At 36.6% G+C, this 14996-nt stretch overlaps 1 protein-coding gene across 1 annotated transcript; it reads right to left on the bottom strand.

Annotated features, from left to right (window-relative positions):
* Positions 1-12892: 12892 nt before the first annotated feature.
* Positions 12893-14197, bottom strand: LOC149150571 (transcription factor AS1-like). Its single transcript, XM_089442861.1, has one exon. It carries the CDS (start codon positions 14195-14197, stop codon positions 12893-12895), a length of 1305 nt encoding a protein of 434 aa, XP_089298987.1.
* Positions 14198-14996: the final 799 nt, after the last annotated feature.

Here is a 14996-nt window from a genome sequence, read left to right as displayed (position 1 = left end):
AGGGAAACCCCCTTCGGGGTGTCATATATGCGACGAGGATCATTGGACAGCAGATTGTCCATGCAAAGCTGAGCTTAAAAGATTCTTTAAGAGTCCGAAAACCTCAGCTGTGTTGACTGATCCGTTTCCTAATCCTGGTCAAAATCTGGTTGCTAATCAAAATGCTTCCCGATCCCAAGTGCTTATGTTGTCTACCTCAAAGCAGCAGAATAATGCTTTGACAAGGAATAAAGATTACGGGAATCCATGGCTGTCGAATAACAAGGCTAATGAACAACCTAGTAGCTCGACGACAACTTTGACCAAAGTTGTGCCACCCATCATTCCTAAACCGATGATAAAGTTGCCAAAAGGAGTAGTACACAAATCGACATTTAATCCTCGTGCCAAAATAGCACAGAATTATAATATAATAGAGGACCTGGCCCAATCGCCGTCCGCTATGTCGACACTTGAGGTACCGCAAAATTGCCCCTCCCAAGAGCAAACTTTATTATCAGCAATAGGTGGGATTGGCCCAATGGATTCCAATCTTGTGGCCTTTGATCATAAAGGATATGACCCTAAGTTACCAGCTCAACTGGCTTTCCTTGTTCAAGTGAAAGCCCTCAACAAAACTGTTCATCGAACAATTATTGATGAGGGGGCATCTACATGTCTTATGTCGATGAGTTGCTGGAAAAATTTAGGCTCACCACCCTTGTCGAAATCGTCAACGACCTTAAAAGCATTTGATGGACGATCATACACTCCCTACGGGATTTTAGGTAACTTGCAAGTTGAACTGGGGGGCAAAACAGTAGAAGTCGATGTTGAAGTAATTGATGGAAACCTCGATTACAACATCCTACTAGGAAGGCCCTGGATATATGCCATGGCCGCAGTCGTGTCGACCTACTTCAGGAAGATTGCATTTCCCTTTCAAGGAGGGATTACAGTCGTCGACCAACAAACTTTCCTCCCCGACAGTTCACAAGTTACGGGAAGCATTCCAATGACACATGGAAGCGATCATTCGCTTCAAAATATTGGAGTAGGTCTCCTAAAAGACCCTGCCTTAATGGTTACTTTTTCCCTACCGCCTGCAAGTAATCTGGCGGAGGTGGCCACAGTGGAAACCTACAATATGAAATCTTCTATATCTAATGGATTCGGAAGATTCCTAAACATTTTGTCAGCATGGATCATTGCCCTAATAGAAATACTGTAAATACAGTGGGCTTCGAGGATAGTTCCTATCTCATGTCAACCTCGTTAAAAAATAAAAAAATCCCCTTTCCAAATCTCAAAGGTAAACCTTCATTCCAACCACCAAGTTGAATGCAATGAAGCTTGGGGGGCATGCACCTCGATTTTCATTATTATGCTGGGGGCATGCAAACTTATCATCGAGCAGTTTTAGCACATAGTTCATGCTCGTTAAAAAATAAACGCAAGATCCGAGCAGTTTTAACGCGGTCTTCATGCTCGTTAAAAAATAAATAAAAGCAGTGAGCAATGTTCCCTCCAGAGTTTAAGCTCATTTTTATCTAAAAAAGAACCTATCCCGGTAAATAACCTTCTGAGATCGTAAATTCATCAGCCATAAAAGCCTTGGTCGTGTTTGTGCACCGTCACCTCCACCGTCATTTGGCCGATCATTCACTTCCATTTGTGTGTTTACCCATTTTGAGGAACATCTGTGAAGAGTGATTTCACCTAGCCATCCTTGTGACACTGCCGTGATTGGAAAATTCCAACTTGTACCTGGAATCAGTTGCTATCCCTGTTTATCACTCGTTCCTCAAAAGACGAGTCCTCTTTGAGCTCTTTTCAGACTCGTAAAATATGAAAAGTTTGCCAAGTTTTGGCCTTCCAACTCGTTAAAAGGACCGGAAGGGCTATCCCTCATTTAGACTTTAATCTTTTTGGACCTGAGGGATTATTACACAAAAAGATCGAGCGCTTGTCTTGTTCGGCTCGTTAAAAGTACCGAACACCCATCCCTTCTGTATTGTTTTATACTTTTTCGGACTTAAGGGATTAGATGACGAAAAATGAATTATGGAGTTAACTTTCTGTACCTTTTCAGACTCTTTAAAAATGAAAAGGACCGAGTTTTCCTTGTCGTTAGACTCGTTAAAATGATTAAATAGCGACAAACTTGTCTTTAGACGAGAACGAGTTTCCCTATCGCTAAGCTCGTTAAATCATAGCGATGGGCTTGCCCGAAGGGCAGGTTATAGAACAAGCATATGTTATCCTCCTCAAGCTTGACAAAAATAAAGAGGTACTGGTCAGAAATGACTGGGGAAAAATTGGGAGAACATCAAAGCTTAATGGTAGCAAGTCGCTCTTGAACATGACACTTTTCTTCCGTACCACATCGGGTTGGGTTGTTTCATTCACCGGTCTCATCACCATGGTCTTCGCCAAACCATCCACATTTTGGGGTAATGCTACCGATCCATCGCATCAGTGTCGTTATATGTTCAAGAGAGGTCATTCTGAAAGTGTCAACCGTGTCCCATCCACTGCCATACATTATCCTTCATCCATTCATGATCGCCACCCTGAATCATATGTCACAGTTTGTTTTCACCTCCACTAAAATCATTAGCTCCGTTCCGTGTCATTGATGTGGGATTCATTAAGGCCCTCCTTTGACGGATCCCTTTTTGCCGACTTCAGCTCATTATCCAAGAAGTTGATCTAGGAACAACCCCATCAGTACTTTGAAGCTTGCATGCCTCAATGGCAAGTTTCTCACTTCCGGCGACAGGTATACATCAACGACCTTCGACCAGAAGATTTTGCGTGGCGTTCGACGCCAAGTCCTTTATTCACGCCACGTGAATTGTACTACAGTACCTTGAGGGTCATTATCATTATCGGTGATTCCTCTCGCGCTTGTTAACGGTTTTTCATCATTGACCGGTAATCAAGCGATGTCTTTCCATGTTCGACTTCAGCGAAATTCTCACATGGATCGACTTGTACTTAGAGTGAAGATCGAACGAGTTTGAAGACCCCGGATCTAGTTTCATCCATCCGGGCTGTGATACATATTCAGGAAATATAAAAGCATTTGTCATGTACATCATTGCAGCAGATGATCATCCTATTCAAAGGATGATAATTTCAGCAAAAAAATTATCAGTCTACCATCAGACGATCGTCTGTTCTATGTACCAAAATGTATTTATAAAGCTGAGCATGGGAATGCCCGCCTCAGCTAGATCATGAAAACAGAATGAAAAATAATATATTGTATTGTATTGTATTACAGGGCACCTCTCAGCACTTGAATGAACTTCGGACCCTCTGGATAAAGCATTTCACCCGATAAACGACCTCATACTTTAGGGGGCAACTGTTATAGACATTTTTGTGCCTCGCAGCATGGAGCATGAAATGTCAATAATTACAGGGATCCTCAGTCCCTAAACATGTTGTTCTTACCCTTAGAGGAACAAGGTCAGCAAACCACAGCACTTCCTATCAGTTCTCCACCTGAAAACACTCAAAAACAGGCTATTTTTGGATCATGTCAGCTGCTCCACTGAGCATCTGCGCTGAATGTCAACTGCTCCTCCTTGTACCTGCGCTGAAAGTCAAAACCAATGAAGGCTACCTGCGCTGGGCGAGATTGGCCAAGTGGCACAGTCATTCTGCAAGGTGTCAACTGCCCAGGAAGCTTCCAAACTGACACTTGGTTCAAGGAATTCGCCCTATGATGAGTAAGAGGTACTTGATCTCCATGTGGAAGCAAGGATCTCCAAGTGGACTCAAGAACTGAAGTTTAACTGAAGAGGGAGAGGACACAAGGCAGCTTTAGGTCAGTCTCAAGCTGACTCATCCTTTCTCCAAATCTCCTATATATAGAGCTCTTCTATGAGGTCTAGGGAGGCTGGAATTTTGTGCAAAGCAAGGAAGTGTTGTTGGTTTACAGTTAGAGCTATTGGGTGATTGCTTTTGTAGAGGAGAAGAGGAGATTTCTTGCTGCTGGGGAGGTGCTGCTGGATTGGAGCCATTTATGGTTGTAACCTTCTCAGAACCTTTTTCTTCTATCAATAAAGCTTTTGATGTTCTCCTATATACTTGTATTGCAATGATGTATTGTTTTTATCTGTATATTTGATCCATTCTAATCCATGCATCAGTTATGAGTACATGTTTCTTGTAGTTTCCCCCTCTTGTTTTTGCAGGATCTTTGTGTAGCTGGGCCGGCAAAGGGAGCAAGGAGTTGGGAACAAGAGGCAAGGAGAGAAGACAGGATCGACAAAAGCGAAAGACATCGGTTGGTCAATCTTTTCTTCCTTCTCTGTACTTTCATAAAGGAAAAATATCAAAGCTTTACTTTCAGTTGTTGCTAAGGAACTATCACCCTTAGAGTAGGGATAGGGTCATTCCGAGTCGGATACTTTTCCCCACAACACTTGAGTTGGTCCAGAAGGCCATCAATCTGTGGGATTGGATACATGTTCTTGACAATGATTTTGTTTAGTGCGCAATAATCAACGCAGAGCCTCCAAGTCCCATCCTTCTTTTGAACAAGTACAATCTGGCTCCCACAAGGTGAGGAACTTGGTTAGATGTTCCATTTTTGTAGCAAATCTTGGATTTTCCACTTGATCTCTTTATTTTCCATAATGAAGCGATGATGTATCAGCCCGTTGGGTAGAGGTGTTTCAGGAGTTAGATCGATAGAATGCTTGACCTAACAGTGCAAGGGTACCCCTGTGGGTGAGGATAAGATGTCCCTATATTCTTCCATGACCTTATCTGCCTGCTTCTGCTGCATGGAGGAACCCTTCCTAGGGGCCATGGATGTGGCCACGATCTTCCCCTTAATTTGAGAGCGAATAAGAAAGAAAAAAAATTCCTAGTCTGGGAGATGATCTTACTGCATTGCTTAGTAGAGATCAAAGAGTTGATGGTATGCAAGGCTATCTACAGTATCATGTATAACTTATTGCCCAAAGAAATAATAACAGTGTGAGGCCTCGAATCATACATAGCATGATGCTTCCACAAGTATGGTTGGCCTGGTAATACATCACAAACTTCAAGAGGAGCAAAATCACACAATACCTCATCTGTGAAGGGCTTGATGTTGTCAGGAAGGCAGAATTGTTGGCTGACGCTTAGATCTCATCCTTAGTGAAGCCACTCGATGGTGTACGACTGCAGGTTTGGTGTGGTCAGTATTCCTAACCACTTCATGACCTCTTCTGAAATGAGGTTTTTTTGGCTCCCGTTGTCAACAATGAATTGTAGTGGCAAACCCTTCACCCCCATCTATGAGTGGAAGAGACGCTCCCCCTCCTCTAGATATCTGGGCTCAATCTTCTAGATCTTGTTAGTGGAAACAATGGCATTGGGCTCTGCATCAATAATCTTCTCCCCTTTCTCATTCCTCTTATCGGATTCTGACTCAGAGTCGGAACATGCATCTGAATCTGAAGCCTTCAGCCTGGCCACCAGTGATAGCTTAGCTCGACACTCACTTGTGTTGTGAGTGGGGCTCTTATGTAACTCACACCACTTTCCTCTGTCCTTCTTTGTCTTTGTGGTGTTATTCTTTGCTTACGGATTCGACGGGTTGTCCTAGATCACCCCGCCTTGCCTTTGTCCTTTGTTCTGTGGTTTGCGGGCACTTTTCCCTTGCTTCAGATTCATAGATCCAAAGTCTCGCTTCTTATGTTTAAACTTTTTCTTAATATTGATAGTGTATTAGTAGGCGGCGCCAAGCGAGGAGATGTCTAAGGACTACATCTCATCCTGGATGTATTTGTGTAGACCATCGTTGTACTTGAGTATCAGATGTTTCTCAGAATCCTTGATACCCAACTTCGTGCGAAGGGTATGAAAAATATTTGTGAACTCTGGTATGTCTTGGTCCGCAATGTGGTCACTTTATGTACTTATCTTCATAGCTCCTGACAGGGTAATACTACTCCTTGATGGCATCTCAGAAAGAGTTCCAAGTAAGTGTGGCTGAAAATAGTGAGGGTACCCTCTTATCCTTTTGCTCACAGTAGGTTTCCCACCAGTCCTTGATGTGGGGAGCAGATTTGAGGAGTGAAAAAGTAGTATTTTCCCTATTGGAAAAACCATGAACCGAAAAATACCCTTCCAACAAATTTAACCATCTATCTACGATGTTTGTATTTATCTGGCCTTCAAATATGGGAATGTCAAATTTGACTTGTACCTTGAAGGGAGTGGTGCCTCCAAAGTGGCTTCTGGATGAAGATGCGTCGCTTGTGGGCATTTGTCGAAGGATCTTGGAAAATTCGTTCATCATCGCGTTCCTTTGTCACTCAAGGGATTATTTGAGAAATATATTGAAGGGATCTCCTACTCCCTCGTCTTACTTTTCTTCCACTATGGGAGGGCGTCTAGGTTTGCGAGGCTAGTCTTGCAAAGGCTCAACCAATTCGATCCCTAACTCCTTATACCCTGACCTCGTTGGGGACATGCAATGAAAAACAGAGACAAAGAAAATTTCTCTAATACCACTAATCTAAACTCATGCAAGAACACAACATAATATATATATAAACATAAACACAAAGATGCAACATAAATAGAACTTCATTTCATTAATATCAAAGAACTGAAATATGCTTACATACATAATGGAAATAAACTAGCTTGGGCGATGGTAGCTTATCTCTGAGAAGAGATGTGGCGGTTACATGCCTCTGAACTATGTTACAATGAGGCTCGAAGGACTATTTATTATTGAGAAATAATGGAAAACCCTAAACACCTGAAAATATAATCGTAGGAGATGAAGCGCCAAAACTATGGGCCCCGTTGGGGTAAATTGGTACATCAACTTCTCGAGGTCGTAACTTTGGCATATGATCTTCGTTTGACACGCACAATACCTCGCTATAAAGATCTATATGAGGGCTATAAATTTTGACTACAAACATGAGTTAGAGATTCATGTTTGCTCGTTTTCCAAAAAAATGTTGTTTAGGGCCTCAAAACGGCTTCGGAAGTTCAGGACCCGAAAAATTTCCAAAAATAATAAATTGTGCTACAATTACGAAAACTGAAAGAAATAATGGTACAATGGTGGGGGTCCTAGTGGAATAGGTGGGTGGCCACCAAGATCCACCTGGATCAATATGAGCCACACATGATTACATGACATGCTACATAACATTTTAGACAATTCTCCTTGTGAAATACACCATGAGTTTTTATTAAAAGTTACATTAAATATTATGTCTTATCACCAAGGTAAGTGGGGAAATTTCATTACATATGGGAAAGTGATAAGGTTCATAGCTATTATCCAAAATATTCAGGATCAAAGTATGAGAGGCTTTGCATAAGATTCACCAAAAACATAAAGTTGGTTATGGTCAACGCCATGCACCTTCAAAACGAGTGCTTTAATGAGGACATGAAGATCAAGGGTATTTTATGAACTCTTATACTATCATTGATATGATTAGAGAGAACATGTTTAAGTTGGACCTACTAGCCTACATGTGTACTCACTCACTCTTTAATTTGGATCACTTGGACCTTTACAGCAGTCTCACCAATTGTTATTTCTCCTCTTTTTCAGTTGGGGTTTTCGTAGTGATTCAAATAATTAATAGCTATATTGTTGAAGTGGATGCAAATAGGTGTACTTTTGTTTGGTTGAGGGCAGACAACCACCCTGAATTAATTTCTTTTTCCAAAATCTAGGCTTTTAGACCCATTTGTTTCTGGAGACTATCCAGGGAGCATGAGGAATATAGTGGGTTCTCAATTACCTTCATTTACAAAGGAACAGGCTCAAAAGTTACAAGGGTCATTGGACTTCATTGGTGTCAATCACTATGTTACCAGGTATTGTTTTGATGTTCCAAGAAAAGGTGAACTTATGTCAAGAGACTATGCTCAAGATATGTCCATTGGAACTGCAGGTACGAGAGTCATTCTCTCAAATAGATTTAACTCAATAAATCTCACCTTCTAACAGCCTTTCAACTTGGCCTCCTTAAATCTATGAAGAATAACGTTACTGTCTTCAAATCATAAAGGAAAATGGTTTTGATCCGTTGAAGTTTTATGTTATTTTAAATTCAAAAGTGATACATTGCAAGAACATTGGTATTAAGAACATTTTATGGCAATATACGCAGATTGGTGCTACACTTTTTGATCATTGACCATCTAATTATCTGTTTTAGACTTACAATATCAGCTTTCATGTCTGGACAGGATTTTCAGAGCCTAATAATTCTTCTATTCCCCTTTCTGAGGCTTTGAATGACCAATTTAGGATGGATCTCCATCAAGAGGTCCTTCAGTATGTGCTTGCAGCAATAAGGTATACCATTTCTGAAACATAAAATGTTTATTCATTGTGGCAGGAATTTGTGAAATGATGAATATCTCTCAGAAATAAAACGTTTATTCATTGTGGCAAAAATGGGTCAGACATCTGTGGATACTTTATATGGTCTTTCCTAGATGACTTTGAAGTTTTGAGTGGTTACACTTGGCAATTTGGTCTTCATTATGTGGACTTAAATGACTTTGAAGTTTTGAGTAGTTACACTTGGTGTTTTGGTCTTCATTATGTGGACTTCAATGACAATTTGAAGCGTTATCCCAAACTATCTGCTCATTGGTACAAGAGTTTTCTGCAGAGGTAGGAAAGCAGGGAATCAATACTTGAATCTCAAATTCTACTCAACACCTACACTCCTATGAACGTCTCATAGAACCAAGAATTGAAACTCAATTTTATGAAAACAATGCGGTATATTTTAGGCATGATTTTCTTATACAAATTTGATATTTATGTTTATATTCACTTCCAAAAATGCTTTTATAGCATTTAATATATGATGTTTATGGTAGGATACAATGTATTAAAAAATCTCAATTGTTTTTTTTTTTTATTTTTGTTTTTTGAGTTAGGATAGATCATATAAGTGTTAATGGATGTTCTTTTTTTCATTATCTTTATCATCATCACCATATTGGAATTTTCTAAAATTTCACTAGCTATCTCCAAATTGTTCTTTGGACCCTTACAAATTGTTCAATATTATATTTTTTTATTCTAGAGGCATCCTAGTCTTAAAGTGATATTTGAAACAAACTTTATGAGTCGTATACTTCAAAATAGGAGCTTCGGTGCTTCATGTTTGTCACAAGCAAAATCACGGCAGCTTAAATTATGAAATATTGAATGACAATCTTCGTTTTCTTAGAAAATATGACTCTAGTGCTCGCTAGCTGGTTTATTATTTTTCAATAGTCGTTGTTGGTGTGCCTAATGAGTATTCCTCATTATCTACACATATATACCTTGTCTATGATTGTGGAGGTTGTTGAATCTTAGTTGGATATGAGAGATTCTCTCCAACAAGATTTTCTCCTAGAATAGAATGTGGAGTTAAGTTGTTGTTGGCTTGAAGTCTCAATGGAATAGTATATTTATCCTTAGTTGAAAACCTCCATGTCTAAATTCACATTGAACTAGATGGAATAAACAATTCAATGTGTTTATGTGTGTTATGATTGTATTTTTGTGAATTATTGTGTTTCTTATTCAATTCTTTTGAAGTAAATTTGTTACAATAGTTTAGTTATTTTGAGAGCTAATCCTTGAAATAATTGAAGAAACCACAAAATAGAAACTCTGTACATACATGTTTCCTATTATGTTGGAAACTCTATACATAAAGTAACTGACATTTATGTGGAACAACTTGCTCTTTTTGTCCTTCCCAAATTCTTCAAGAATCTCTTAAAGTACATAATTGTTTTATAAGCTTCCTAAGAACCTTAATATGTTCTTGGGTTGGAAAACTAAAATGGTATTTTATTATTAAACAAGGTCATTCTATGTAGGGTTGAAATTTGATATCCTACCTCACAAGTTAAGAATTTTTTATGAGAAGTTCTAATTTAAATACTCATTTCATCTAATGTTCAAATTTTAATTCTTTAGTTGATCTCTTAATGTACACAATTGTTCCTTCTCAAATTCTTTAGTCATCCTTTTCAAATTCTTCAATAATCCTTTATTGTATACAACTCTTTTATCAAGCTTCCTAAAGCTTTAGTATATTCTTAGAATACAAAACTAAAATGATATCTTGTTCTTTAACAATTCATTTTATGCATGGTTGAGAGAAAAATGCATATTATGCTAATTGAGGAATGTTTCTCGCTTGTCGAACTTATAGTATTGAATTTAACACACTAACACTTTACAACAATGAACTAACAATATTCATGATGAAAATAGCAATATGGAAGATTCATCTGCATAATGAAGGCGGCAATATGGGAGATTCCAATCACTTTCCAAGGCATTTTTTAAAATGTGGATGTGACAAAAGGTTGTTGTGGAAGGTGTTGTTTGTATATGGGAAATTTCTTGATCATTGTGTATATTCCTAATGTTGATAGATATGTCTACTAAGTGGTTCCAGTTAATGGGGCATTGATTTGAGCGTTCAATATATTCTTATTCTTTATCAAAGTATTCTTTTGTTGTATTTGTGTTCTTCAATTTATGCCTTACGGAGTTTCCTTTGCAACATCTGGTGCAAATGCTAGTCTTAGTGTTTTCGCATTATCTAATGATTGTGTATGCAGATTAATTCATCATAGTTATTGTTCACACTAATCTCACTCGGGGGAAATTTGGATTAAGAGCCCATAAAATAAAATAGACATGTGCATCTAAAAATCCAAACACACGTGCATTCACATGCACTTCTAGAAATGATAACGCGCGCTTACAACTTTGACAAATGCTAATAGTCTAAAGTAATGAGCTTGTCTGTCAAAACCAAATTTTATAGTAATGCTTTTTTCTTAAGAAAACTTCATATTCGACCCATATCTTATAGTTTATACTAATACTAATAATTATTGTTGTAATATTAATATACATCAAAATTTTAAATGAGAACGTGCCACTTTAATAAATGTTATATATAGGTATTAATAATTATTAAGTAGATAATAATAATTTAGTTTTATTGAAATATTTTTAGAATATTCATAATAATATAGATAAATTTATGAAATATTCTAGGATATTCATAGTAATATACACAAATCAAAAATAAAAATTTATATCTAAAATAATTATGTTCTTTTTGTTTTTTTAATTAAATTGGTTAATTTTAAAAAATAGCATATGAATAAGCGTTATATGAAATAAGTTAGTTTTTTGGGCATGTGATATTGATTGGTATCCGAACAAAGTATATTTACAAAATGTTCATGGTAAATGGGACAATTCTCCATAAATAAGAATTTTTTTCCATATTTTTTCAAATGTATATATATATATATATATATATATATATATATATATATATATAGATATATATAAATTATATATTAAATCTTTTTATAATCAATAATAATAATAATAATAACAATAATTTAAAATAAAAATATAACTTAGTTTTATGATTTTTTAAATTTTAACAATATAAGATGTATTCTGAAGTAAGTGATACTTATTATAGATTAATACCTATCAACATTTACCAACTGTTTAATTTATATAACTACACTAATATAATACATAAAAAATAATAATAAAAAAATACAATTTTATATATAATTTAATGTAACAAAGAAAATAAATAAACAATATTAAAAAAATGTACATACATAATATAATATTTTTAATGGAAAACTAAAGCTAATTCTAAAAAATCAAACATTTTACCTCAATTTCCATAATAATTCTACACTTTAATTTATATATACACTATGTCTTAATACTTTAAAAACTATTCAATAAACTTATAAAAATCTCATAATATTTTTAAAACACATGATTCTTCCTAAAAACAAAGTGTTTTTAAAAAATACTGATATTTCCGAGCTTTTTTGGAAATATTAAATATAAAATATTATATATAAAACTCAAGATTCCAACTTTTTCAATATTATATAAATTTTCACTTAATTTAACTATATTAAAAATATCACTTTATTTTTAGTAACTTCTCAGGAGTATTAAAAACAAAAAAACATAAAAACTTTCACACCTCTTTTACAAATGAACAAAATTTCTTACTATTCTCTAATAATCAAAAGTCACTTTATTACCAATATTATAAAATAAAACAGTATTAAAAATCAATTATTATTAATCACATTAAAATCACCAATAATAATAATAATACAATCACTTAATTTACTTTCTTTTCCAAAAAAAACAAAATCTCTTATTATTTTTTAATAATCAAAAATTATTTTATAATAATAATAATAACACCACTACTATCAAATTTATCACCATCCTCACAAAAATTCACCAACCAATTTCTTCTAAAAATTACTCACACCATTAAATCAAATTTTAAACAGATTTCATTTAATGGGCAAAACAGCAAAATGGCAAATATCACATGGAAATGAAAATCTAGACCAATATCTAGACTAACCCATTTAAAAAATATACCAACGATACAAAATAATATATATATATATATATATAAAAATAATTACACTATTATATATATATATATATATATATATATATAATTACACGATTCTGTATATATATAAATAAAATTACACGATTCTCATGCAACATATACCAATAATGAATTTACACCATTTTGTCCCGACCATCTCTGACTCTAATGGAATACGCTGCCTTCATTTTATAAACTCTCTATCGATTTCTGGAGTCCAGGGGCCAAAAATCTCTCATCCTAATCTTTTTAATAATTCCTCAAACATTAACATACTGAAAACATTTCACACTTCTCAAACGTAGCACCACGTTATTAAATGCAAATCCAAAGATGCAGATTCGATTCGATGACACAGTGGCCAAGGAAAATCTTCTGCAACTTACAGGCTCAATAGCAAGCAAGACCATTATTAACTAATTAGTTAGTTAATGGCTTTCACTCGAGGATTTACCAGGATCATGGCGATGGGCAATCTGCTCAAATAACTTAGCGAGCTGGACATGTTTGGCAGTCCACATTTCCACCACTCTGCCCTCCTTAATCTCTGCATCTCTGTGTATTCTGGAGAGCTGTTCCTTGTAATCAGTCTCCAATCTATCCAAATACAAACTTTCTTCTTCTCTCAGAGCTCGTACTTTGAATTCTATTTCCTCCATTTTTTCTCGGCGCTTACGAGCTTTCTCAGCTTCAAGCTGCTGCTCAAGTCGTTTCAGTCTCCAGCAAGTTTCTTTCTTGTGCACCAACCATGACTGTTGCCTCTCCTCCAATTCTCTGCAGTGCTGCAAGAACATAGACATTTCTTGTATAATATTCTTGTTTTGGTCTGCTGTACCAGAATTGCTGCCAAGATCCATAGAGGGAGTTTCTATGTGTGAATTCCCTCTGTATAATTTTTCTTTTGCAGCTTCAGAACTCCCACTTATATTACTCAGTGTTCTGGTATTTTTCAACCATGATGAGCTGGCAGAAGGTGTGTTGGATACCACTGGAGTGCTTGAAGATGGTGAAAGGGAAAGTGTCACAGAAGGAGACGAGGAGCATGTGGGGCTGGACTTTAAAACCCTAGGAGAAGACTTGGGAATTAGGGTTTCGTTGCCAAAGCCATGAGCTGAATTTGGCCTGTTGGATACCCATGGAGGGAGACTAGGTGTAATTGCAGATGGGATGGCAAACTGAATGAAATCGGGAGCTGGATTGGTGGGCAGACCCAGACTGATGGGAGGGCTAGACCCAGAAGGCACTGCAGCAATAGATGGTAAATTACAGCTGCTGGGAGTAGCCAATTGCTTTTGCCTTTGCATGTATTTTTCTGCAAATGTTTCAAGAATATCATCATATTTGCCCCCCTCAATTTTGTGATTAGGAGAATCTGTGTTGCTTCTTTCTTCCGTGTCTTTGGGCTTGTCTTGTTTGTCTCTGTAAACCTCCCACCATTTGCCCAACCTCTTGGCCGTTGTTCCGGGCACTTGGCCCGCAATTTTCTTCCACCTGTTACCGTATTTTCCCTGAAGATTTACCACGAGTTGCTGCTCGTCTTCGGATAAGGAGCCTCTCTTAATTCCGGGCTTCAAGTAGTTCTTCCAGCTCTCTGCACAGGACTTGGGATCTCTGTCCAGGCCTTTATTTATAATTCTCTGCGATACATGGTTCCATTCTCGTCGCTCGTATTGATTCACGCAGGCATTTAGTGGAGAATCCTGTTCAGACTTGCACTGTTGCCGCTCCTTCATCTGTCCATTTCACACGGCAAAGCAACTGAAATTTGGATCATCGTATGAAAGGAAATGCAGGCAAATGCCATGGCTAAAATGTCTAGCAAAACATTTTAATTTGAAAACACTTTCTACATTATTTTTCCATTCTCAGAAAAAATTTCAGCATCTGTAGTCAGGCAACAAATGTCTTTGCTAAAATGTCTAAGAAATTACTTTAAATAATAAAAAGTAATTTCAGAAAGCCAAGAGAAAGCTAAGACCATTGGATGGAGTGAAAATTTACTGATCACTTACTTCTTGAGCTTAATCAATAATAGAGGTTACAGGAATCAACATAGGTTACACTGATGGTGAAGGATTTAATCAATACAGATTACATAGGTGGTGGTGTTGAGCTTACTCGATCTACTCTTAGTTAACATGCAAACTATTTAAAAGCCAAAAAAACTCCAAATTAAAAACTCTAAATAAATTTATTCAGATATATAATGAAATCTCAACAACGATGTCTTTAAAAACCACCACCATTTTAATTTTTCCTAATCCAAACATACATCATACCTATAAGAAAAAAACCAAAATGTCAAGAAAGGTAAAGAGAGTTGGATGTTTTAGTAAAATTATTTCTAAACCCAATATGGCACGGAATTCTGGTGCAGAAAGTGGGAAGCTAAGAAGGAATCGCGAAGCCTAAACAGCCAGTACTGATTGAAGCTTGCATGCCATCTGGAAAATAGGCCAAGGTCGACAGGTACTATTCATGAGAGCAAGATGCAATGCATGGAATTTTTTTTTGCATTTTATGGGAAACAAT

Source organism: Pinus tabuliformis, chromosome 9 (genome assembly GCF_031772625.1).
Source record: "Pinus tabuliformis cultivar Carrire ecotype Pingquan chromosome 9, CPIR1, whole genome shotgun sequence".
Taxonomy (NCBI): Eukaryota; Viridiplantae; Streptophyta; class Pinopsida; order Pinales; family Pinaceae; genus Pinus; species Pinus tabuliformis.
The sequence above is the reverse complement of the archived record's forward strand: the minus strand, read 5'-3'. Positions and strand labels throughout refer to the sequence as shown.

Coding starts and splice junctions, on each gene's coding strand:
- LOC149150571 (XM_089442861.1), bottom strand. CDS start 14,197: ATGAAGGAGCGGCAACAGTGCAAGTCTGAACAGGATTCTCCACTAAAT.